This window comes from Myzus persicae, unplaced genomic scaffold, assembly GCF_001856785.1.
Source record: "Myzus persicae strain clone G006 unplaced genomic scaffold, MPER_G0061.0, whole genome shotgun sequence".
NCBI classification, from domain to species: Eukaryota; Metazoa; Arthropoda; class Insecta; order Hemiptera; family Aphididae; genus Myzus; species Myzus persicae.
In genome coordinates this window covers 118,007-145,279 of record NW_019103602.1, presented here as the reverse complement: position 1 = coordinate 145,279, position 27,273 = coordinate 118,007, and the positions used below count along the sequence as shown (strand labels likewise).

At 31.0% G+C, this 27,273-nt stretch overlaps 1 protein-coding gene across 1 annotated transcript in view; it reads left to right on the top strand.

Moving 5' to 3' along the window:
• The window catches only part of LOC111034832, a 59,507-nt gene continuing 32,234 nt past the window's right edge, over window positions 1–27,273 (top strand). The window contains exons 1-6 of the mRNA XM_022316221.1: window positions 1–724; window positions 1,502–2,304; window positions 13,013–13,226; window positions 17,197–17,519; window positions 21,372–21,557; window positions 25,594–26,019. Of these exons, the coding sequence (XP_022171913.1) occupies window positions 1,569–2,304; window positions 13,013–13,226; window positions 17,197–17,519; window positions 21,372–21,557; window positions 25,594–26,019 (1,885 nt within the window). The 5' untranslated portion in view covers window positions 1–724; window positions 1,502–1,568. The remainder of the gene's footprint in view (window positions 725–1,501; window positions 2,305–13,012; window positions 13,227–17,196; window positions 17,520–21,371; window positions 21,558–25,593; window positions 26,020–27,273) is intronic.

Below are 27,273 nucleotides of genomic sequence, written 5' to 3'. Positions count from 1 at the left end.
TATGGGCTCCGGCGTGCGCTAGTGGTGGTGGTGGTAGTTGACCGACGGCGACGACGCGGAGCGGATATCATACGCAATACTATATTGTTGTATCGCGCGGAGTCGTTCTCATCCCCGTCCCCGCACCTCGCCGTCCGGCGTGTTGGTGTCCGAGAAAAACCGTCGACCTTGTTAAGACGACATCACACCGGCTGTACCGCGTGCACCGTATATCGGCCACTCATTCATCCGTCCCATTCATTTGTACCGTCGGACCGAGGCACGTTTCATAGCGACGGCGGCAATGGGATCGCCGGACACAGGTCCGACCACGAAATGTTGCTGCACGGCGTCCACTCGCCGTCGTGCTGTTCGTCGGCGTCGCGGTGACTGGCCGGTGGCTGGGGACCGAAGTGCAGGGAGCCCATCATTCGCTTGAGTACCCCACTGTCCGTACTGAAACATCGTACCTACGAGCACGACAACACGATCGTCGTTGTATCGGCGCTGTCGTTTGGCCGTCCACGATCGCATTCCACGTCTCCGCGATGTACGCCGTCGTCTCACGTCCACTGCCACGCGGACAGGTTGACGGCTGTCGTCGCCGTGTTTGAGTATACGCGAGTTAGTACTGAAAGACACGACCATACAGCGGTCGAGCCGATGGGTCCGTCGCGTGTCTTTTGAGCGGTTCCAAGTCCGATGCAAGTACCCGTATACCCGTTTATGCACTAGCTGTTCTAAGGTAGTACCTAAATTATATATCATTATCATTATATCGCATACTCTGTGTTGCATGTTTAACTTATGTACACACATCGTTGTATAGTATAACATTACGTGTTGTTTACCCCCCCCCGTCGTCGTCTGTTGTATTATTAAAACGGCGAAGGAAAACTTGAAAAAAAAAACGATCTTATATCGCATTTTTCGATTACGACGACCACACATATACGGCACGACGACGACGACGGACTAATATGATAAAAAAAAACAACATTTGTTTTAATAAACAATAATAGCGTTATAACACGTGCGTGTGACGAATAATAATACATGTAGTGCAGTGGACGATATGTCAATTATTATGTACCTGCAACACAAACACCGAGGCATAGGCGCAATATAAACACAACGTTTGAACGTATGCCACTGCCGTTTTTGTTTTTATTCTGCAGGTAATATTGTCACGGCAAGTGGTTTTCTATTGATAGAAATGATTATTGAAGTATCGTCGAGGTAATTTAATTGTTATAAGCTTAATTATGTATATGCAAATGCTGTTGAAAGCATCAAAGTTCGAAATGGATAATCAGTATTGCAAATAGTTTTGGTGATTGTGGGTGGGGATGGGGAGGGGATGTGTAGAGGATGACGATATCAGCAATTTAGAGGATGGACTTCGTGTATTTCGTATAGATCATAACGACCCCCCCAAAAAAAAACATTCATGAATTGCGCCTATGACCACAGGTTAAACCCACGACGTTTATTCGTTTTTGTTTGTTTGTTTCTCGCACAGATACATTTGTGTAGCTTAAAAAATAATAACCGGAGGCCGTGGAAATCTACCTCCGAAGTCGTCGAAAATGATGTTGATCGCCATGTCTTTGGAGCCCGCAATAGTCGACGAACGACGCGTCAAGAGTAATCAAGTGACCAAGGCGGCCCGGAAGAGTCACGACGACTATCGCAAAAGATATGGCACCGGGCCATTTATCGGCGATGCTGGCAATCGTGACGACTGCCAACGTCCCGGTTACAGTGAGGATCGGACGTCAGCCGCACCAGAGGCAATAAGACCGCCGGTCAAGCGGGACAACGCTGGCGGCGGTGTGGTCCGAAATTGGGAACGATCGGATTGGGTGACCGGTGACTACGGTGAAAAGCCAGAAAACGTTGACGGGACCGTCGATTGGACGAGACCTCGAACGACCGGAGACACAGACGCGAACATTGGAGCGACGGTCGACGGCACCACAGACGGTTACCATCCGGTCCGGCGACGACTTTTCGCCGACTGCGAACGTGACGAGACCATGGCGGCCGCAGCAGCGGACGACGAGTCACCAGAAGACCACCAGCGGAGGCGGCGGCACGGCACACAGCAGTGGTTCGGCAATTGCTGGCGACCGAAACCGCAGTCCGTGGTCCCCGACGTCCATCAGCATCACCATCGACGGGTGCACTGGCACCGTCACCATCACCATCATACGCACTGTTTGCACATGTGGACGAGCAGCTGCTGCTGGTGGCTGTTGGTGTTCTATGCAGTGGTCGTGGTCGTCGCGTCTTTTGCCCGAGCCGCGCATTCCGCCAAAGATGGTAAATATATTACAATATTACAATATTATATCCGTAATCAGTATTGTTTATGGCAGTATGATGGACCGGACCATGAATAGATACCGTTGTATGGTCGTGGGCGGAAATCGGGTGCCATTATTGGCGGGAGGGAGGGGGGCTAATTTTTTGCTCCAACATATCGATACCTACCTATAAAGATGATGTTACAAAATGATTTAGGTACTTTTTTATTTTGTTTAATTTACGAATCCAAAAATTCACAAATTATTTTGTTTCTAGAATACCTTATTCCATCTTAAAATTAAATATCTGAGGTTTGAAAATGTGATACGATGTTCCTCCAAAGAAGTTCTTACAGAAATTGAAAAATATCAAAGATACCTTTATACAATTTCATTTGATAAGTGTTTTAAATTCAAATTGTCCGTCTCCTTAGCTCAGAATCATTTTTCGTATAATTACAATGATTTTTTGTGTTTATTGAATTCAAACTAACAATGTGAGCAAAGGCAAGCTCTCCGGTAAGTTATGACTAAAAAAAAGAGATGATTGTCGGTTTCCGTCAAAATAGTATTTAAACAAGGAAAATAAGGAATTATTTTTTAGTCAAAATATTTACCAATATTACTAAGAAAATATTCATTTTACTTTTCTATTGATATTCTGGGCAATATTTACAAAAAAAAAATATTAAAATTAATTAATATTAAAATATTTTTGTTTTTGTTTTTTTGGAGGAATTTAAAAAAACTTGAGGCGGCTACTGATAATGTTTCATGCGTTTTAATTCATACCACGTTATGCAATATTGTGATAGTTTCTAGTGTATAAAAATCCGTGCTCTAATTATAAAAAATCCAGGCCCAAATGTTTGATCGTTGTCCAGGTTAGGATCTAGAACACATATTGGTGTACAGGGGTTAGGGGGTACCGTATAGTTAATTGTTTTTTGATTAAACTCAGACCTGAAGCTATAATAATCGATTCGTATTTTTTTGTTGTTATTGTCATTCTTGGAATTTTAATTTATAGGTACCTAGTTCAAACATAAAATTAATTTTGGATATAAAAAACTCCCCTGTATAGTATTTGGAGGGTAACCTTAATCCCCGCTGGTAAAATATAATATACGTTATATATATTTAAACAATATAACATAAATCCCTGCAACATATCGTTATTGTTTTTATGTGACGGCGTATCACTATTCACTATAGTGAGTATAATACTAACCCACAGCAAAACTGCTTTCTATTTTCACGTGTCGTAAACATTTGTTGAGCTAGATTGGTATGCAATAAAAAAATAAGCCAGAAATCTATACAATTGAAATGGTTAGGCGCTTTGAAATTGCGTCGAGCTTACTATTATGAAAGTTTAAAATATGTTACACTTGGTTAACATTTTCTTTGAGGATCTTAGTACCTACCTACACTAAATTGGATATTTGAAAATTTAATTGACAGTATAATTAATAGCTTATAAATTATAAGTTATATTAAAATATTAAACAGTACATATAACGTTTATTTTATAATATTTTACGCCCTTGTGTTAGATTCTTGTAATACATTTTAAATTATAATTTTAATATTTCCCTTGTTGAGACATCAAATGAGAGGTAGAACGGTGGTTCAATGATTCCATATCTGACCACTGTAATCGATTACGTTCAGTCATTGTGACATTTTGCCATCATTACAGCCATCATAAATATATTATCAACAATAGAAAGCCTATATTCTATGGACGGGATAATTTATCATTATATAGAATTAACCGATTGTTAAATTATAAAGTTATAGGAGCATTCAGACTAAAGTGATTAACTACCTACATGCACCACACTCAAGCTACACTAAGTAATGTCACAGAAAAAAAAAACAATAACCGAACGCCATACTTTTTAAACAATAGTTTATTTAAATTTGTATTGCGGCAAGTGACAATATAATAATTATATAAAGAACAAAATAATTGAATTAAAAGCTTAACCCCATTCTTAACCATCACCAACTCATCGGCATTTAATTTATCTCTGAATGAAAGATTTTTATATTTTTTTTTGTTGAAATGAAAATCCATTTGTACCAAATAAAAATAATTGAAGATCGACAAAAGTCTATACTAACCAATCACCGACGCACAAAATATAATTTAAAGATAAGATAATCGGATAGAACAAACTTTGATTTTAATTAAATCATAATTTGGCCCCTAGCTTTACGTGACCTAACGTTAATTTTAAAATTATCCAAGTTAAAGTTAAAAATACATTTATAGAGTAAAATTATCATGAAAAACTGTACTAAAGCTGAGATTAAATAAAACGAGAAAGTTACATATTTCAGAATTTCAATAACAAAACTATAAATGGATATATTACTGGACATAAATAATAAATGGTAAATTATAAATCCAAAATATTTACTTATTTTAGATTATGCTGATGGACTATTACTTTTAATGTTTTAATGGAGTACATATGCTATAATCTCATATTTAGAGAAGTCAATCTTTAAATGTAGCACCTATATATTGATTCAAAACTAAATACTAATTCTATCCACTTTGAAAAAGGTTATTTGTTGACTTATATATTCAATTCTAATAGTAAAAAAAACTTATCATTACGAAGAAATTTAAGGATGCCCAAATTCAATAATAATAATTGTACTATTCTTGTGGATAAGTCTAGCGAGACGTAGTGCACAAGTATCTAATATGATAATATTTTCTACCATATTTTTATTTATTTTTACCTGATCTATACTGATTATACGAGTGTATGTACGGGTAAGATTAAACGATGAATGCCACTCAATGTAACTAATCTTTTGATAGAAAATTGATACTGTATAAGTTTATTAGTTTATGATTTTCTGATAGTTTATATAAAAAAATATCACAAATTACTTATGTATTTAAGTACCTATAAAACAGTTAAACATTATTTGATGGAACGATATTTTTGATTCATACATATAGCGTAAAGGTACTATCATAGTTATTATCATAGATTTTTTTTAAACACTTTTTTTTGTGCAATCATTTGTTTTATTGAATTTCCAAATTTTAGATTTTAAGCCTTGACATTTCAATACACGGTTTACTCAACCGTTTATTATTTTTACTGTTGAAAAGCACTTATTTTAATTATGTTTAAAGAACTCTTAACATTTAAAGAAATAGGTACTTGAGCCTATATTACATTGAAAACCTTTTTTTTTCAATCGGAATAATTTATATTGTTCTCAAATTTATAATAACAATAATTAAAACAGTTATAACACTAGCTGAGAATGACTAACATACTGGTTCTGTAAATGACTGTACATGACACACGTGTCAGCGATCCATATAAATTAAAATACAATGGCTCATCCAAAACAATACGACAGATTTGTGAACAATTTATATTTTTGACAATTTAAATTTTATACAATGAGGGTTATCACTGGTATAAATATCGGTTTAGGACGATTCCTCAAATTTTGCTTTTAAATACATGTGCAAATTTCATATAATGTAAATACACGATTTCGCATAATTTTAAATGTTACATTGCCATACAATTTTTTGCTCTAGCTACTGTAAATTGTAATTTTCGAAAAATTAATTTTTTTTTTGTTTGGTTGGTTATTGAAAAAACAAATGCAAAATAAGAAGTGATAAAAGTATAAAATAGATATATGGTTTATATTAGGTTCTCTATGTGCTCCATATGTTCATCATATCAACTATATGTGTGTACTTATACTACTATATATTAAATAGGTAGATATAACAAAAAATTATCAGCTACCTATACAATTATATTAAAATTATCCACATTAAAATAATACTTCTATTGATATATATCATGGTCAGCAAATGATAAATAATGTAGTAAAAGGTCTCTGAAGTTACGAAATGTATACTTATCATCATATGCCCTAATAAAGTGACTTCATTGCGTTCAGTCTCTTTAAGAGTTATATTCTATTTTTCATTACTATAAATCGTGTTAATCTTTACTTCTGTTTCGGACTGTGTTTCTAGTAAGACAGTTATCACTGAATAAATGGGTGGATGAGAGTTACTGTAGTTACCAACAATGTGTAAAATGTAAACTAAAATCATGTTTTCTGAAAGTTTTGTTTCAAAACCACAGAATCGTTTAAAGCACAAAATGATTGGCAATATATTATGTTACAATAATATATTTGTTTATTCAAGTTTTTGGAATAACAACGTTGCATTTAAAATTATGCGGAATCGTGTATATAAAAATTAAATTTTCATAATCGTGTTGTAGTATATGATATCACCTTAGTTTATAAAGTATTTGAAAAAAAGATACACACAAATTTAATTTAATAGTGGTTGTGGGTTTCATTGTTTTTGGTACCAGGGTCTATAATAAGTGGGTATGTATATAACCATTTAAACTTGGTAGATACATTACGAGATTTCTTCGATTCCGTCAGACTTTTTTACAAAAGGAAAATAAATATTTCGTCCAATCTTTCACCATTGCAAGATAATTTTGCCATATTCAGCAGTTAATTAACCCATAAATTCCTCCAATTTTAAGTTGTGAATTCAAGAAACTTAAGGTTAACCTAAAAATTGCTACCGTCAAACCTGGAAAGTATGGTCTAAGTATCATATATGTCAAATATTTTCTCATCAGATTCCTACAACGTATATGGAAATGTATAATGTTGTGTTGTATTATTCCATTAATGCACATCTAAAAAAATATTTTGTGTTGTAATAAGAACGATTTATTTTTAGTTAATTAATGTTAAATACTGTAAAGAATAACCACAATGACCACGAATAAAATTTGGTACCGATTAGTCCCCGATAACCTAGGCAGTTGCATAGAAAGAAACGCTGATGATTTTCATTACTAATCGGTCTTTGTATTGGAGATTGGGTACGATTGTAACAATTTTCAAGAAATGATTTGTTACAAACTAGATAAAAAATTTTTTGTTTAATTATATTTTATCACTTAAGTAACTTATTGCCTTTATAAATATATGAGTACTAAGCCTTAACTTTCTCTAGTTGCTGAGTAAATGTGAATTTAAAAAAAAAAGTGTTATAATTGTATCTAGTACAGTTAGAAATGTAACAGCTGTGGGAACAAATGTAATACATGTTTTTTTTAAAACATAAATTCCTGTTGTTTTTAACTTTTTGTTGTCAGAAACACATTTTGTTATTTTCTCGTAAAATAAATATGATATAAGCTTATTTATAAGGAGATATTGTAAATTGTAAAGTGTAACAATTGGAATATTTAAAAAAAATGTATATACTTACTACAAAGGCGGTGTCATTGGCTGTTCTACAATCTGACCATATTACAATTATACCCGGTCTCCCCTATTCAATGTTATGTTGATTAAATACCAACTTAAATATAATAATCCGAAGTATAAATACTACAATACTTATATAATTTAAGTCATTCATCTTACTGTTATTAATTATTATGTTCAACGTTCAACGTGGATTATAATATAATATACATATTCATGTTAATTTGATGTTCATGTTTAGTGCCAAAATAAGTTAAATATTCATTACTGATTATATCACATACTTTTATCAAACTATTCACAATTTTAAATTGCGTTAAAAATTAGTTTGAAATAATAAATAATGCTTCCAAAAGTGTAAAAACTAGTAATATTTGGTTATTTGATTTGAATCTGAAAATAAAATAAATGGAAACAATAATATAAGTAAAATTTTTAAACAATGAAAAATAATTTTTGTATAGTTAATTATTGTCATAACTTATGAATGTCACTGTTTAGGGAAATTCTTGAATTCAAACAGTTACAATAATTGTATATGTCTGTATTAGTACTAATGTAAAAATGTGCCTGCTCTGAATGTTGAAACTCGCGTGACCAGGAAATATAAGTAACTATGACATAAAACTACATTTAAACATATTTTCAAAAACAACCCGCATTGTATGGCACTCAAACTTCAAACTAATTTATAAATTGGTAGTAGAAATGTTTGTATTAGGTGTAAATATTTACACCTGTTAAACATTTAAATTGAAGAAAAAATAAAGTGCACGCGTGATGAAAAACGAATTATTGATTTTTTACTAATTCATTTATGGGTATAAAACAAGTAAAAATAACCATCCAACATTCTAGATTATTGATCGGATTTGTTTTTAATTTAAAGAACAAATTTACATTGAATTACTTTAAAAAAAAACTTGTGTATTTATGGATTAAAATGTTTGAGTAGGACCTATACCTATATATAGTACCTAATAATGTAAACTTGTTAGCTAAAAATTTAACTGATGCATTTGAATTGTTATATAGAGGGTTGTAATTTATAATTTAACGTATATAACAATAACTTCAGTAGTGGCAATTATTATTGTCATAATTTATGTATAATCGAATTAAATTTCGTGGACTGGTCGGCACCGGACTTTAGAGAATAGACACGAATAAAACTTTTTTTAACCGTCTAAAAAAGGAGAGAAGTAGGCGTTCTTAAAGCGTTTTATATCCATCTTATTTAGTAATGTTATTTTTCTCGCTGGAAGCGTACGTCTCGGGTAAAAGGGTCGGTAAATCATCTGGCTTGATACAGGCAAACGGGCTTCGGGCGTCCGGTCAGGCGTCCCGTTTGTCGCACCCCCTCCCCTTACTACACTGTCGCAGTTATAGCAACTACTTTTTTTTTAAACGACGGCGTCGGTGAGTTTTTGTTCCGTTTTCATCGTAGAGATAGGAAGAGAAAACATTTTTAAAATTTTGTTTCCATATATTAAAAAAAGAAGATAATACAAAAGAATTATATTTCAAGTATAGCGTAAAAACAAAAGCATTCAATTGTATCATACTATGTTAAAACAAATGTCTGTATGAAATTAAAAATAGTACATAAACCGAAACCGACTCTTTAAACTGATTTAAATGAATAATATAAAACGCTATTGTGTTTTATAGATGTTCAATAACTATATCCATCTATAAAATAATTCAAGCATGTTTAAATTCAACAAACATGCACGTATGTAAAATAATAATATTCCATTTCCCGTTTCCCGTTTCCAGAAAATTGTAAATAGAAACTTTATTACTAATATTACTATAATACAAACATATTGTTGTATTCTTGGGCTTGTGGTTTTGAAGTATGATATTAAATATTAAGTTGTTGGATATTAAAAAAAAATCATGAGTAGCTCATATTGTGTGGTGACCTGTACACCACGGCTGTACCCGTTTACTAAAGTGAACATGTTGGAATCGTTGATGTTAATTCAATTTGCAAGTGATGAAATAACGTTTACCAAAAACAATTTTGAACAATATATTTTTTGTTATATTGTGAAAATCAGTCATAATTTATTAAATCTAATCTGTTAGATGTCTTTAAACAAAATGAACAGTTTTTTAGGATACTACGTAAAAACTAAAATACAATTTAAAAGGAATTTATTTATTAAATGTTTGAGTAGAAATCCCGATGATAAACAAGAAAAATATTTTAAAAATTTAATCTAATATTATAAAAATGAACATAAATTATACAGGATATGAGATAATATAAGCCGGGAAGCCACTCAGCTGTATAGTAAGGTGTCTAATGTACCCTGGACATTGAGTGGGTCACTGTAATGGATCTATTGAATTCAATATTAAATCGCTGGAAACAAACAGCGATTATGAGTTGAAACATGCTAAATCCACCTATCTTTCTATATATATATATTAATTATATTGCTTTATAAGGAATTTATTTTTGCATTAGTAGATAAAAATGTAAAATAGAATGTTTAACTTATTTTTTCTAAAAACAAATCGCATGTATAATTTACATATATAGAATGATCATTATAATATTATTTCATAAAATATGACATACTGTTATTAACTTTTTATATATACTGACGTACCATAGAACGGTGTAAATACGTTCAGGGTATAAATAGCTTAAAAGTAATGTAAATATTTCGAAAATGTAATTTTGTAGAGAAAATAATAAGTAGTGATGAAACTTGTATAGTCCTTGTGAACAATATTTTATTAACTTTATAGAAAAGAAAAACAAATCGTAATTTATTTTTTGTTAATTTATCCAATTTCTTTAAAAGTTGAAATAAAATTTTTTTTTGAGATTTGTTTGTTGCTGTTATATTAACTTATTAGGAGTTTTGTGTTAAATTTTTAAGACTTAGCTATTACAATTAAGTTCTGTATTTGTTTACATTTTTAACTACTAAAAAATCTATTATGGAAAAAATGCTAGTATGCACTTCCAATATTTTTTAATTTCTGTAAGGAATCGTATGTTCAATTTACATGTCATTTCACTCACAGTCGAAATTGTATCAAAAATAAATTGAAAAAGTAGAATATTTCAAGTAAATAAATAGCACAAAATATATAAATATAATGTTTTGAAAATTATTTCATAATATTTGATATCTATAAAATGCTACTATAAATATTTGGTAAACATTTCAAGTCCCTGAGGGTAGCTGTTTCTCATCCCAAAATATGAAGTAACCAACAAAATAATTAAATAAGAACAATATTAAGAAAAGCAGAAAAATAATAGTTTTACATTGACAAATTGTTTATTCAGGATGATAAGTAGTCTACATATATTATGTGAAGAAAAACAAAAACTTTAAACTTAATATAGATACATAGTTATTCTGTGTTTCATTATATTTACTAAATTTTTCATAAAAATAATATGTACAATATACTACCTATATAGTATGTAAAATACGTATCTTGCAGTTTACTATCAAATGCAAATCAATGAATCATGTTTAAAAATTACCTAATTATTAGATATTTATCCAATTATGTATTTTAACTGACCTCCCAACTGTGTAGGGGATAAGTGTAGTATCTAGTGAGTCTAATTTATAGACAAATGTTGTGTTAGTTTATATGTATGGTCTGTATGTATTCCTATGTGATAATTGTTATTTTATTTAAAATTATAAGTTATTTTTTTAAGTAAGTCATGTAATATGTTTTGAACGTTAAAATTGTTAAATATTTCCAAGGCCATATAAAATGAGTAGGTATTACTATATTATTTATTATATTATACACTAATATAAATGTCGAATTCGTATGGATATTATTATTCATAGCAGCTGCATACTTTGAATTTTCTTTATATTATTTTCTTTTATAGATACATAATTTTCAGCAACATAATTAAAATCTAAATAAAACTCAAAAAATTCACCAAAAAGTGTATAGTTAGTAAATTAGGTAAAAACATGAACAATGCTAACTAAAAATTACATTACCAGTTGGTACCTACTAATAATTGGTATATTCTTGTAATCTATTTTCCACTTATGGATCAATATAAATGACAAATTAAAAGTAGAGTAGAAATTCATAAAAATGTTTCCATGTATATCCATAATTTGAAAATTTATTACAAGGTTCCTAATATGTTATTGTAATAGCTGTTGAGCAATTTGAAGATTTTCGTATTAGTATTTAATGTTCAAATATTGACAAAATGTATCAAAATCTTGAAATTTTGAAATGCAAATGGAATTTAAAAACTAATTTAATCTACTATAATTGTACCAATGCCTAGTGGTAAAATAAATTACTTTAATAACTATGATACAAAATATTATACTTAGTGACAAAAGCTGATAGACCGTCTTCGCTCAGAATCATTTTTCGCATAAATACAACGGTTTTATATCATTGAATTAAAATTTAATACACCGATTACAATAACTCCTATAGACACCTAAACTACAGAATAGTGTTATCTATTTTTTATATTTTAAAGTCTACAAATAATAATAATTTGTTTCAATTCATATTTATGGCTACAATGTTATGGCTGTATTAATATTTTAACGAGCTTACTTAATTTAAAAATAGATAGTTGTTAAAATATCTGAATGTTTACCAGTAAGAATAAGACGTCACACCAACATTTACTGTCGCCGGTCTTTGTTTCGTTTGTATCATTACTAGCGTCTGCCGCCACCTTGTTAAAATCATAATGTACATCATTTTGTACTTTTCAGTAAAATTTTAAATATTTGAATGCATATAATACCCTAAAAATATTAAACAAAACATCAGAATAACTAAGTTCATCATTTAAAAATGTAATTTCTTATTTGTTTCATGAATTCTAATTATACACTTAATAAATAAACAGATATTTTATGAATGAGTAAATATGGTATTTATATTCAGGATTTAATTGACGCATTTAAAACGGAGTATATTTAGTTTTGTTTGTTTTCTAAAACAATTTACTAAACGTAGTTTAAAAAATGCCAATAAATCCGCTTGTGAAATGCCAAACTTGTCCTCTAAGACATTTAATAAGTGGTTGATATTTTGATGTTACAGAGAAAACAGTTAGTTTTTGTGTATCTACTTTTATTGAGATATCGAATCAGTTATAATGCATTTGCACTAAACCAACAACATAGTTCTAATCGCAGCAAATACTATCAACTTATTATATACAATATACATACTGAAATTATAATATAAATACACGTACTTTCATATATAAAATTCATAAATGTGAAATATATCATTTTTATAATAATATCTTCTTAGTTTATCATTCTCGATGGACGTGGCTCCCATTATTATTATTTATGCTGTGATATTAAAATGTAGCTACAATTGTTTTATGACTACACACATTATGTTTTATATTATAGTTCCAGTTTACCACGTAAGAGCAGTCGCGGGGCAGCAAGCTCGTTTACCTTGTGATATCTCTTTGGTCTCCGACGAAGAAGATGATTTATCAGATCCAGGAGCTGATTCACCACCCCTTGACGGCGAAAGCTCCCTTGCATCTGGTGCAAATTTACGCGATGCTGTATTACTGGTTTTATGGTACCGCGATGACCTGGGAACACCGATTTACAGGTATTAAACAATTTAGTATCGTTTTATTATAAACAATAATATTTTCACTTCATAGATTAAGGTATATATAATTATCTTTTGAAATTAACAATATAGACAGTGTAAGATAATTCCATTTACATTAAACGTAATTCAAAATGCAAATTTATAATTAAAACAAGCATATATTACTTGCGATTCAATGTAATTTTAATTTTGTATAATATTATTTCCTTATTTATTTTAATTTGAGTCTATTATTTTCCAAGTTTTAAATACAAATTTATAAAATATACAATGTTTTAATTTTTAAAAGGACTTAAAATACCATGAAACATTTAAGAAAAAAACTTAATTTGTATTCATACTTACAATGATAAATTTAGTTTTTAAAATTAATAATCCTTATTTTCGATATCCTTAAAATTAATAAACTAAATGTTGATAACTTGTTTTTTGTTATATATACCAATCATATATTTGATCTTCACATAATATTTAATAACAAAATATAATACTCATTAACATTATCGTAAAATAATTATTTGAAATGTATATAATAATATAATTAAATTTGTGACATGACTATTTGTATCCCACATAGAATCATTGAAATCTTATATTACCATACTATTAAAGAAAATTGAATTTTTAATTTGAAATATTTCTCGCAACTATATTTCTAAAAGATAATACTTATTTAAATTATTGATCCATTATTTAGATAAAGTTATAACATACGAGTAGGTACATATTTACTGTTTATGCCTAGGTATCCTACGTGGCTATGCATATCATTATAAAACTTATTACGTTCGTATTTCCCAGAAATATTCACGTATCTTTAAATTTTGGTTTTAGACGGCAAATGACCATAATAAAAATGAAACAGAATAACATTTTTATGTTTAAAATCCTTCATTATTTTTCATCAACTTACAATAAAAGTGAAACAAACCTTTTGAACTTAATCATTTTCGAAGCTATATAGATTGTAGAATATAATAATAATAATAATACACGCATTACAATCACCACTGTTGCCAAACATTAGCATGTTGTGCCCTTTAATTTCTTTTCTGAATAATTTTCGTTTTAAACACAATTTGAAGGATATTTCTTTGAAATATGACTCAAAAATGAATTTAAGTTTTGTAGTTCAATACGTGGGATTAACGAAAAACGACAATAGGAAATAGCAAACTTTTAATAAATATTAAATATTGATTAGGTATGTAGTTATGTTCAAAGTTTTAAAGCGAGGAAGTTATTAATAGTAGTCGAATATAGATGTAGGTATTCAAAGATAAAATAACTTTTATGTTGCTAGTAATTAAATTATGAAATAATAAAATTATAAAAGGATCCTTAAAAATATTGTTTGATGTAGGTTTATTAAAATAATTCATTCATATATTAACTAAAATTATATTTTTTTAGATTATCTTTTTAACATATATTTTGGTTTTGATCTTTTTTTAAATTTAGTTAACATTTAACATTTAAATTTATTGTATTAAATATTTTTACATTTGTATTTTCTAAATGGATTTTTTTTATCAATTTCATTGTTTTTGTTTTAATGTAATTTTGATAATTTTCACCTTTGATGTTATGACGAGGTATAGATACATATTATGTTAATTATATCGTGGAATAATAATTTTAGCAATATTTAAAATTGGATCAAGTGTATAACCATAATATAGATTTTTTTGTGCAAAATATTAAATATAAACATCAACAATTAATTTAATGTAAATATTTGTTTGCTTTAACACAAGTATAACGATTGTAAAATGTTTTCTAATTACGGGAATATGTTTAGGTACTGCACATTAATTGTGACATGGCAAATTATCAGTTATCACGCTACAATTGATCAAGTCACTATTTATTTACTTTTCAAGAATTAAATATCGTGTAATAAATTAGGTCAAACAAATTAAATTTAATAGTATACATCATATAGATTAAAATAAACTATTCTTCGTTTGAAGGAATATTTAACTAAGTTCTAGAGAATAGTTACTGGGCGGCCAAGTTTAATTTATCATCAGAGATATTTTAATCATCTTCTAGTTATATCCCTGGTTTTTATACAGTCGGAACAATTTATTATTCTTGTTTGTCGAACTATGAAAGTTATTGCCATTTAAAATAGGAATTTTACAACTTTATTTGGAGGGATGTCCTTTAGTTTAGGTTTCTAAAATATGTAAATTAATTATTTTATTGAAATTATATGTGTATAACGGAATTCCAGTAAAAGGGTGTAGCAACCAGCAAGGTTTGCTTTGAAAAATACAGTTTATACGACTTATTATTTTTTTAATTCGAATTCCGTGTTCCAACTTAAAATTAAGTTCTTATTATATAAACATATTTTATATATACTACTACACATAACTTCACTAATTTTAACAAAACTTTGACATCTTGTCAAATAACAAAAAAAATTCTGTTTTGTTTATATTCTCAAAATTAAAAACAACATTTATACAATGTAAGGTTAAAATATAACTGAGTCGAAATTGTTTAAAAAAAAAATAATATAGTGAATGAATAATATGAAATTCGGGTAATAAGTTTGAAGTTCTTTCTTCTTTTCCTCTTCTTAGGTTTTCAATGTGCATTGAGGCCGATTACCGCAATTCTAAGCAAATTTTTCTGCATCCTATATTTCAATTTCGATTAAATTCTTTTCGACTTGGTCTATTCACCTTTTTTTTTGTCTACTTAGTGGTCTATTGTCATTGGGTTTCCAGTCTAAGACCGTATTCGTTAAACTATTTGAATCTTCACACTTGACCAGCTGACCCAATTATTCTATTTCGTTGTATTACTTCAATGCCAGGCACAGGATCTTTGTATATCTGTTGTATTATAGGTGATATTTTTCTTTTTTAGTCCATACCTATATTCTCATCAGTATTCTTCTTTCAAGAAGTGTTTGCTAGTTTTTCTTAATCTTCTTAGGTGGTCTTAGTCATGTTTCATACGCATACAGAAGAACTAAAGAACTGATTTAATAACTAAGTTTAAAGCTTACTTATTTCGTATATTTAAAATAATAATAAAAACAATTTTATATTATATAGACACATAATGTAGTTCTTCATTGGTTTAACTAAGAAAAATTATTTGAAACATTGAAAGTGTTCAAAAGTTTATGAGTTCACTATATTTTATAAGAAATAAGCAGAAGAATTAAAAAAGTTGTAGAATAACATAGTTTTAAAAACAAAAAATTAAATGTATTTAGAAAAAATGTTTTACTATAAATTTGTTTAAATTGTAGAATATCACTTTGGTGTAAAATAATAATTTTTTTATGTATGGTGTAATTATTTAAAACTACTAATTTTACTTTTAATACAAGTTTAATCTTTACTAGGTATGTCATATTCTTACTAAATATATTAAAAGAACACCCTTTGTCTACATTCAGTTTATAGGTATTTAAAGTTTGATTTACGGTGAAATTAATTTGATAATATTACTTTATTAACATTTACAATTTTAATATCAAGACATAAAACTTTAATAAAAGGTTTAGGGATATAATATTCTGATGTTCTTCGTCAAATTTTAAAATGAGTCTTAGAATTTTCCAAAACTAAGAAAACTTCAAGTTAGACGTCATCAACAGTTATTTTTTGAATGGATTGTCCATTTATATTACAATACATACAATATACATATATATATATATTTTTATAACAACTTACTAAGTTATTTTTAGTTACCTATATCATTGACATATATTTGTTATTTATATTATTTATTTTTATTGGTGCAACTCGACTTGTATTTTGTGTCTACAATTTATATTGATTTTCAATCAATTACATTTTCATTAGGTATTGTGTTTTTTATGTTATTTGGTTATTTATTTACTCCTAACAAATTGTATTTTAAATATTTATGTTATTGTTGTTGCAATATTTATTATTACTAACATGATCTTATTTGTATAATTATTTAATAGCGTGGACGCTAGATCTTCTTCTACACATTCTCATCAGCCCTATGACTCCACGTCGTATCATTTGATGACCACGGGTGCAGAAAGATGGTCTGACCAACGAGTGTTTGGTGACCGAGCACATTTTCATGTTAACGCAGACACAACTGAAGGAGAATTGAAATCGAAGATAAATAGTCAAAAGAAATCGACTGTGTCGACATATTATTCATCGGAATTACGAATCGATCGGGTCAGCGTAAAAGACGCTATTCATCTTTACCGGTGCCGAGTTGATTTTAGATTAGCTCAAACCCGCAATTCTAAAGTGAATTTAACTGTGGTCGGTAAGTCTATGTCATTTAAATCATTAAAAACATAGTACAAATTTTTCACATAGGGATATTTTGCTATAAACAATAATATTGTTTTTTATTATATAATAAAGTTACATAGCCTAGGCGATATGAGATAGTTAGGTGTAGATTTATTTATTATTTGTTAACAATTTATAAAATCAAAGAGGAAAAAGTGAGTTGATTAAAATTTGGTAGTTTAGTAAAATTGCTCAAAATTAAGCAATGTAACTCAATTATATTATAAGGAATCAAAGATTTTTCAAGTACCTATAGGTACATCTTTTTCAGGTTTTTAAATTCAATATTGCTTAATATTAAATCGATAACTCTGTTTTTTCTATAGTGTATACCAGTGAATAATAAATATGGACGTATCATCGATAGAACCTATCAATATTATTTGATGTTGTTTGTCGTCGAATTAAATTGGAAATTCCATATTATAATATTACATTTAAAGTTGAATACTTCACCATTTCGGTGTATGATTACAATATAAATAAATTATTTCGTGGTATTAATTACATTTAAAACTTTCATAAATCAAATTACAATGATTGAAAAATAATGTAATTTGTTATAATTAATTTAATGCTACGGAAAACGTTGTTATAGGGATTCCGCGAAAGAGCTCTTTAGACATTTCCATTATTAATATGATTAAGTTTAGGATTTGGTGCGGAGCGTAAGAATACACCTCTCTATCTATAATCTCTCTCTTTCTCTGTGTAACGTATATTATATATATATATATATAAAATTGGGAGCAAAACATGAAACGATATAATATATATATATATAGGTATACAAATAAAGGCAGAACATTGTATGGTGTTGCTAATAAGTAATAATGGTCGTAGTCTATGGGTAGCAGCGGCGGGAGATTACGGGCCGGGCGGCCAGCAATGCCGGGACGAGCAGCAACTACTGGGAACGAGACTTTTGGCGGGCATTATAATACGTGGGTGGGTTCAGCTTCTGTTCGGGTTGTTGCTTGGTTTTTCGGTTCGAAAAGGTGATCGGGGTGGGTTAAATGATGGGGGGGGGGGGTGTACGAGAGATGGACACGGAGTGGAAGAGAGATGGGTTCGTGCACCCGCCACCGGGCTATGTGTGTGTGTGTGTGTGTGCGTGTGCTAGCGTATTATATACAATATATATATATATATATATAAATATAGCACGAAACATCCGGGTAGAAATTCATCACCGCTGCGGCCCTCGTCGGATAGCGCATGTATAGATACCTACATGTGGAGCGTATATTTTATATTACGTCTGGTCGAATGCCGCAACGACCCAGAGTGACTCGGTTTGTCCGCGACATTCCGCGTGTACGCGTTTAAATGTTGCATCGCCACGCTGTCGTCGGTAACGCGTTCACGGCGCGGAAGCCGGTTACGCGGTTATACGTACACTTGCGACGACGCGGCGGCGTGCGCGTGTACACGCGAATGGGTGGACCGAGGACGAGAGCGAGTGAGCAGCGGCGAACAAAGTGGATGGGTTTTTTGGACGGCCGTCGTCGTCGTCGTCGTCGTCGTTCGGGGCGGTGAGCGGGGGTGGTGTTGGCGGCGCGACAGTTGGACGGAGGAAGTGTGAATATACGGACGGGCATCCGGGCAGGGTTTGACGACAGCGCGCGCTGGGTGACCGCGCGTGGGCGACGTGTAACGCGCGGAGCGGTGGCTTGGCAAGTCGTGATGGTTTGGGGCGAGAGTGGTGGTGGTTGGGCGGTGGTGAAGAGGGTGTACTTGCGCGCTGCTATATCGATCTCGTTCGGGCGGCAGCACCCGGTGGCGGTGGTACACGCGGGATGGGGACGCTGCGGCAGTGTTGTCGAGTGAAGCGGCAGCGGAAGGGGTGAAATGGCGTAGCGGGCCGGACGGGGGTGAAATGAAAAGCTCTCGAACGTTGGTGGTGTGGCTATATAGAGTCGTTGTTATTATTATTGTTATTATTACTATTGCTATTATTATTATTATTATTATTATTATTACTATTATTTTCCTCTGGGCCTGGTGACGGAAGAAAGGGAGTCTAAAGGAAATACAACCATGAGTGGGTGGGTAGCAGTGGAATGATACCGCGGACGATGGTGTATACACGGGTGCTGGCGGGAAAAAGAGTGTAGTTAGAGCGGACGAGGTAGTGATCGAGAGAGGGTTGAAAGGGTGGAAAGGTGATGGCAGGTTTTGTATGACAGAAGACAGTCATGAATCGAAACGGCGGTAGTGGAATCCGTTGATTCCTTTGCATCCATTATTGTACAGTAATCGTTACAAAGGACTGGTGACGTTGGCAATTCATTTAAAACTAAAACAATAATACATTAATTATCCGATTTCGATTTATGAATAATTGACCTGTTAACAAAAAATTAACTTTCTCATTATTGTACATATTAGCACTTCAGTAACTTTTATTGTAATTTATATATAAATAAAATTATTCATCGCAATTATTTTGCTTTTCATAATTAATTCGATAACTTCGCTCCGAATCGTTTTTCGAACGCTGAAATAATCGGTATTCCATTTAATAAATCATATATCTAACGCATTTCTCATGGCCCATACTAAAATAATGATTTACCGATGATAAAAGAATGTTTGGTGAAAAAAAATTCGATTTTAATCATATTATTTTATTATGCGTATATAATCTGATAATTGGCCTTAATATACTGAATCGGATTTCATCGTTAATTTCTAGTAGATACCTATACAACGGCACGGTGGTTCACGCTGATATTCTTAAAAATGATTTATTATTTCACCTAAAATATTTAAATTTATTTAAATTTTATGGCTCGTTATGTAAAAATGTTTAACAAAATAATGAATAATATTTATTTTACCAAAAAAAAAAAATTTACGTAATATACACCAGTATACCAGATCAAAGTTTAAAAAAGCTTTTTTAACGATAACATATTTTTTTCGTTTTTAAACACTAAGTTAAATCTAATTACCTGTCTAACATTTTTAATGAAAAAAACTGAAAGATATAAAATTATTTGAATTTTTTTGTCATTACTAGTCAAATAAGTAAAACCACATCACTTTTTTGCCCATAAAACGATCACCATAATTTATTGTGACAATGTGGTGATGAACACAACATTGTGTTCGCATGCAAGACGGGCCGCACGTACAAAAATAATTACTATACCATAGTAATGCGCACGCAATCGTCTTGTCGGTAGGTACTCTAGTCACGTATTTTACTATTAAACCCTGTAACTGGACACGACTTGCAGTTTCAAAATCATTAATCGTCTCCGCATACATTTGTATTGGTCGGGGTATTCGACGGGGACAATTTACTTATCTTCCGCTGCAATCATTGCCAATCCGGGCAATGCCATCGCAATAAAACAATAATATAGGTACCTAATAGTAGTTGGTCGGGCGTGGAGTGCGGTGAAATGGCAAATTGTTACGGCAGTTATAACAGCAGTCGCCGAGTTCTGCGAATGGAATTCGGAATGTCTCCCCTAGGTCACGGTATTTTTTATTTTTTTTTATTGCTGTTTAGTCAATCGAGACAGTTATAGTGGAAAGGGTGTGTACGCAAAAAGAATATCCGAGTAGATGATAAATTATGGACTTTTCTATAATGTGTAATAGGGTTGGCATAAATAATAAATAATGTATAAAATACGTCATATAAATATATAATAGGAAATCGATCCAAATAGTGATGATAGATACAGAGATGTGCATTATGGGTGTAAAGTATAAATTAACAGATAAATTATTAATGAATTCATAACGATGTGCTAAACGCATATGCTATTAAATTTGCGATTATTATATTATGTATTGTGTTACGCAGTGCCGCCGGATCGCATGGAAATTATGGACTTGGCCACGGGTCGACAGCTACTGCGACGACAAGACGGAGATAGCGTTAATAGCAAAAATGATCGAGGGTCGGAGGCGTCTACCACGACTACCACAACGGTCGTGGGGCCTTATGTCGAGGGATCAGACGTGCGCGTTCGCTGCCGGGTATATGGAGGTTAGTTTCGTCGGAATATAATATGTACCACGATAATAGCTGAAATCAAATTTCCATTTGTGTAGTTTAATATAATGGTATTGTACTATCCCGCAATATCTTTCGGTAGCGTTTGGAGCAGAGTTTACCGGTCACATGTTCTACAATAGGCGGCTTAAAAAAGTTATCTATCGCGTTCGCTAAAAATATTAATACTAACGGCACTACACCAGTGCAATCGTACCTCCGTGCGATATGGGGTCACGCTTAAAGCATGTATAGCCAGACTCATCAGAGTTTATCATCGTGTTTTACAATCTGGCCATAATCTTTTACGCTTATTCATTTTACTGTCTTTGTACATTGAATAATACAAAAGCAGCGGGGTGTGTACACTCGTCGTCTTTGTGCGCAGCGGTACTCACGAACGCCCTTATATTGGGGCCGGTGTGTATGCAAACATTATCAGTCGTTCCCGGCATGGTATTCATCTCGCCACTAATATTCCCCCGCCGACAGTACGGTATATACCGCCGTCTTTTCACTTACACACCCGCCGTAATTATTTATTTATTTCTATCATCGTTTCCATATTATTTAATATGCACCCATCACCACCGCCGCCGCCGCCGCCACCAACCAAGTGCGTGTTACGTGAAATATGTTTATTGTGTATATGGTGTATCTTAATTATGAAGACGACAAACGTTAGATTGGAGCTGTCCACACCACGTACGGATTCGCATAACCACACTTAGCCTTCGAGGCCCGAGTATTGAAAACAATAAATTTTTATCCTTTTCTATAGAGGCATCTGGTCATGCACACACAGTTCGTTCTCTCTGACGATGACGAGCAGAATTAATTATCTTTTTACAAAAAAAAAAAATAATAATATAAAACTATAGGTTATACATAATACGTGAATGTTGGTTTATTAATAATTCTCCCCGTTTTCGTTAAATTTATTCATAATATTCTTTACCGAGTAAACAAGTAGAACATCTCAACTATCCCTCCTAGTTCATGCATATAAACTACAAAGTAAAAATATTTATTACTTCCCTGTATTCCTATACATAATAAACCATATGTTATCATGATTCAAGTACCTTAAAAGTGAGTAGAAGCGTTGTTGATTTTTAATTTTAGATTTCGGGTAGATCTAGGGAGTTTTTGGTTTTACAGTAATGTGTGTTTTGTTGTACCTATAATATCTAATTTTAAAAGGAAACTATTACTCGGGAGAAAAAAGAGCTCAATAATTTTCATGCAACGATTTTATTATTTATTAATTAAACTCAGTTTATACATTTCTAAACCCTTTTATCCCATATGTGTTCTATGTCACCATGTGCATGCATATTTTTTATTTCATAAGCTAAATAATAATCGTCGAACAACACTATTTTGTAGTATAGATATACTTATATATACTGTATGAACAAAATATAACGATTTTTCTGTACTAACATATACTTTCATTCAACAAAAATGTAAAATAATACTAGTATTTTATTCCCTTGAAAATTGTTTGGTGGATTTTTATTTTTATAAATGTTCTGCACAATTATACCAGATTCAAATTAACTCATAACCAATGATATATTTTTAATTTCACTGCGATTTTCGAACAAATTAGCCTATTCTTAACAAAATCTTGGCTAATTTTTAGAGTGTAGGAGTGCAGTAGTGCATTAAGAATTGTTTTATTAAATATCATAATTATTGCCTTAAAACTATAATAAGTCATAATACACCACTACATGTATCGCACAAGTGAATATTGGAAGGAGACCAGTTCCCACTATTATATACATTTTTGACCACGCAAATATATTTTATTAATCATACTTTAATTGCGTATTTATTTATTTTTATTTTGAATTTATGTATTGACGAGAAGAGCAAAAACCCCTCATATACTGATAATAAAGAGTCATACTGGTATACAGATTGACAATAATTTATGAAAAATAATATAATACTTTCCATATTATAAGTTTTAGTACCACTGCAAAGTCATATTACAACTGATATTATAATAAACTAAATCTGTGTACAAGATTGCTTAAGTATTTTCTTAGCATATTATTTCAATTTCGAATTTTTTGGCTATTCTAGTAGCTAACATAAAATAATTCTATATACAACAGAGTTATTTGAATTTAATGTTACAAAACTTGAAAGGATTACATAAGACTATTATAATTTATAATCCCTGACATTTTTGCGACATTAAATTTGAATAACCTTGTACAAAATATTTCGTGCATGTTATATTATAATTTTGATATGTTAATATCGCATTAAGTTCAATGTGCATTAAGAAAATGTACATGATGTTGAAACTCAAATTAATGGAATTAACATTTTAAAATGGCATAATGGAAATGTAAAACATTATGATTATTGTTTAAATATTTAATGAAATATACATTTCAAATTATTGATTGTAGTACTTTGATTAATTTTTTAGCCTCTAATTACCTAAAAACTATCTATACTGAATACCTGAATGTCCTGAATGTCTATGTAAATTTGAATTAAAGGGCCATCATATATTTATTCTTTAGTGAGTAAAAATCAGAGATTATTTAATTTAAGTAGTGATTATTAATTTGTTCGCATATTTTAAAATTTTATGATAAAATAGATATTACAATTGTAATTACGAATGCTCAAAACCACAGTAAAAATTAAATGTACAAAAATAATTTTTATCCAATTTATACTTGTAACCATCATCTAGTATTTTCTATTTAAAAAATAATAAATTATGAGTATTATAGACCTTTACAGAGGCAAATGATCCCTTAATACTTTTGCGTATTATAAAATAATCAATTTGTTATACTAATAGAAAAAAGGGAACCAATTAAATAATGTTTTACTACACATATAATGTAGATAATTAATTAATAATAAGTAAAAGAAAAATTAAATTCTGATTGTGGCAAGAGATTTATTGGTTTACAATGACGGTAGCTTTTCTCTTTTAGTAAAAAAAACTCAAAAAGTGTCACACAAGGCTTTATAACATGAAAAATTAAATATAACTCATAAGGGAAGTGTTACACTTTTAGAAACATATTGAATAAAATCACGGAAATCGCTACAAAAAATGTTAACTATAGAAGTTATTGTAATATTTGTCTACTGTTGTATACGTATTAGCTATAATGTAAATACATTTATTAAGATAGTTGTCTATTAAATGAGTAAATTTAAAATGATAAATATTAGCTTTACAGTAATTAAAATTTACCAACCATTGGTTTGTTCGTTTTAAAGATAGAATACTGAAATGTTCTACTTTATATCAATTTAAGCTAAGTTAATAAAAAATATACCTACCTACTACAGTCTTACATATAATTTACATTCACACTTTTAACATGCTTTGAATTATAAAGTCTTACGTATTTAATGGCAGCAATAAATGTATTGGTTTTCTAATAATGAGTTTTCTAGTTTGATTTCATGGAAGTAGAATCACATCAAACGCTTCAAATAGCATTTTCTATCTATTATTATTAAATCCTTATAGGTTTTAGAAATACCTATTCTTTTTGAAAAAAAATGTAGGTATTTCATTTATTTTATTGAGATTGAAAAAAAACATAGCCCAAACTTACTTTAAGTTTTTGAAATTGTATTTTTTTAAATATGTACAATATTATGAGAAGATTATAAATATTAAAGTGTCATTTAGTTTAATTAAGTTATTGAGGTTACACAAATATATAAGGAGTCCGAGAGTTATAAAATGGTTGTTTTGTTTGGAAGTGTTGTTACCGCATTTTAAAAATAACACATCCATGCATCAACAATACGTTTTTAAGTAGTTACAACATTTGGTCTAGTTGGCATTTTATTGTTAATGTTGTACAGTTGTACCTGTTTGGTTTAATATTTCATAAAGTACTGCTTTACATAGTTATTAAACATAATAATAAATAATACAATATATTACGAGCGTATACTATTATCATAATTTTATTTTAAATAAAATAAGTTATTCTTTTTTAAAATTAATATATTACTTACTTTATAGGCAAACCAAGGCCTCGTGTAGCATGGTTTCGAGATAATCGGTTATTAAAACCAGAATCAGACGATCCTGAAGATATCAACGTTGCTCAACAACAAGACGTCACTGCTATTGATGGTTATGCGACAGCAACTGTTACATCAAGCTCGTCCACTTCTACCGGAGGCGACAACTCGGAAGGAGTTCTAGAAGTAGACTTGACTTTGACAGGATTAACGCGTAGCGATTTGCACACCGAACTCACTTGTCGAGTGTGGAATTACTTTTACGACGATGAGGAGTATTCAGTTATTGTTACCAATAGTGGTTCCAGTAATATTGATACTAGTATTGAAAAAGAAAACATGAGCGGAGAAGTTGATCCCAGTCGTTGGACTTTGAGACAACGTCAGTCTTCGCTGACAGCCGTCGTTCATGTGGATATGAATTGTAAGTAAAATTATTGAACAATTACATTATTATACAGTTATGTAAATTGTTGTGCAAAAAGTTTGGTTGGATATGTTTGTCAATTTCATTCAGTTGAATGCGCTCGTCTCTGATGATATTTGGTCCATTCATTCCTGGAAATGTGAACATAAATCTAACTTTGTAGAGTATTTGTTATATTCTACATTATTTCTCGGAGACAATAAATTGTACTAAAAAAAAAAACATGAAAAATGTTACAACAAGTCTATTACCTCATGCTGTTATAATATATAATTATACGGTCAACAATAGTCGTGGGTACAATCGACAGCCTCCCTGAAATATAAATAAAATAATAGCCCCTTCTATACTATCACGATGAAATTATATAAATTTATCACCAAATCCGCGCGTTAAACTCTCGAAAATCCCAGCGTAACACCAAAATCTGCACAATATAATCATATAACAATAATAGCCGTCATGTTTCGTACAATACATATGTAATAATATTATAATATTCTATCCCGCTCTCTTTTCGTCTCCACAGCATCAGCAGCTCTCTCTCTCTCTCTCTCTCTCTCTCTCACCCTTTCCGTCGTGTGTGACTCTCGTTAATTACCAGCCGAGTACCGAAAGTGTGTGTGTGTGCTTGACAGCTACAGTTTTCCAACGGCACAGGACACGCGGACGCAATATAGCAGTATAGTTTCGCATACACCCACACTCCCCTGAAATCGACCACCCGTGCCCCCCACGTGGGTCGTGTACTCGTGTGATGTGTATACGTGTGTATGTAAGTATAATATATACATACATATTTACATATATATATACATAAAATATAATATAATATGTACGCGTATACGTATATAATATATAATAATATGTACATGTTTATGTATCCTAGCGTATATGTAGCGTATAGAGTAATTAATTGGCACGGTACACTACACCGCCAAACGACACGTCGTTTTTAATTACACGTAGGCAAAAACACTCATTATATAATATATATAATATGTCTGTTTTGGGGGTGTTTGTGTGTGTGTGTGTGTGTGTGTGTCTGTTCGAGGGTATATGTATGTGTGTCTGTTCGAGGTCATACATGTGTGTGTGTGTGTCTGTTTGAGGTGGACGGGATGACGGTGTGTGAGAGTTACGATATATACGCGCGCGTAGTGGTTGAACGTGGCGCATATATTATAATATATTCGTACTTGGCGGCGACGGGGCCGTATAGTTGTTCATGTCACCATTTTTCACGTGGTG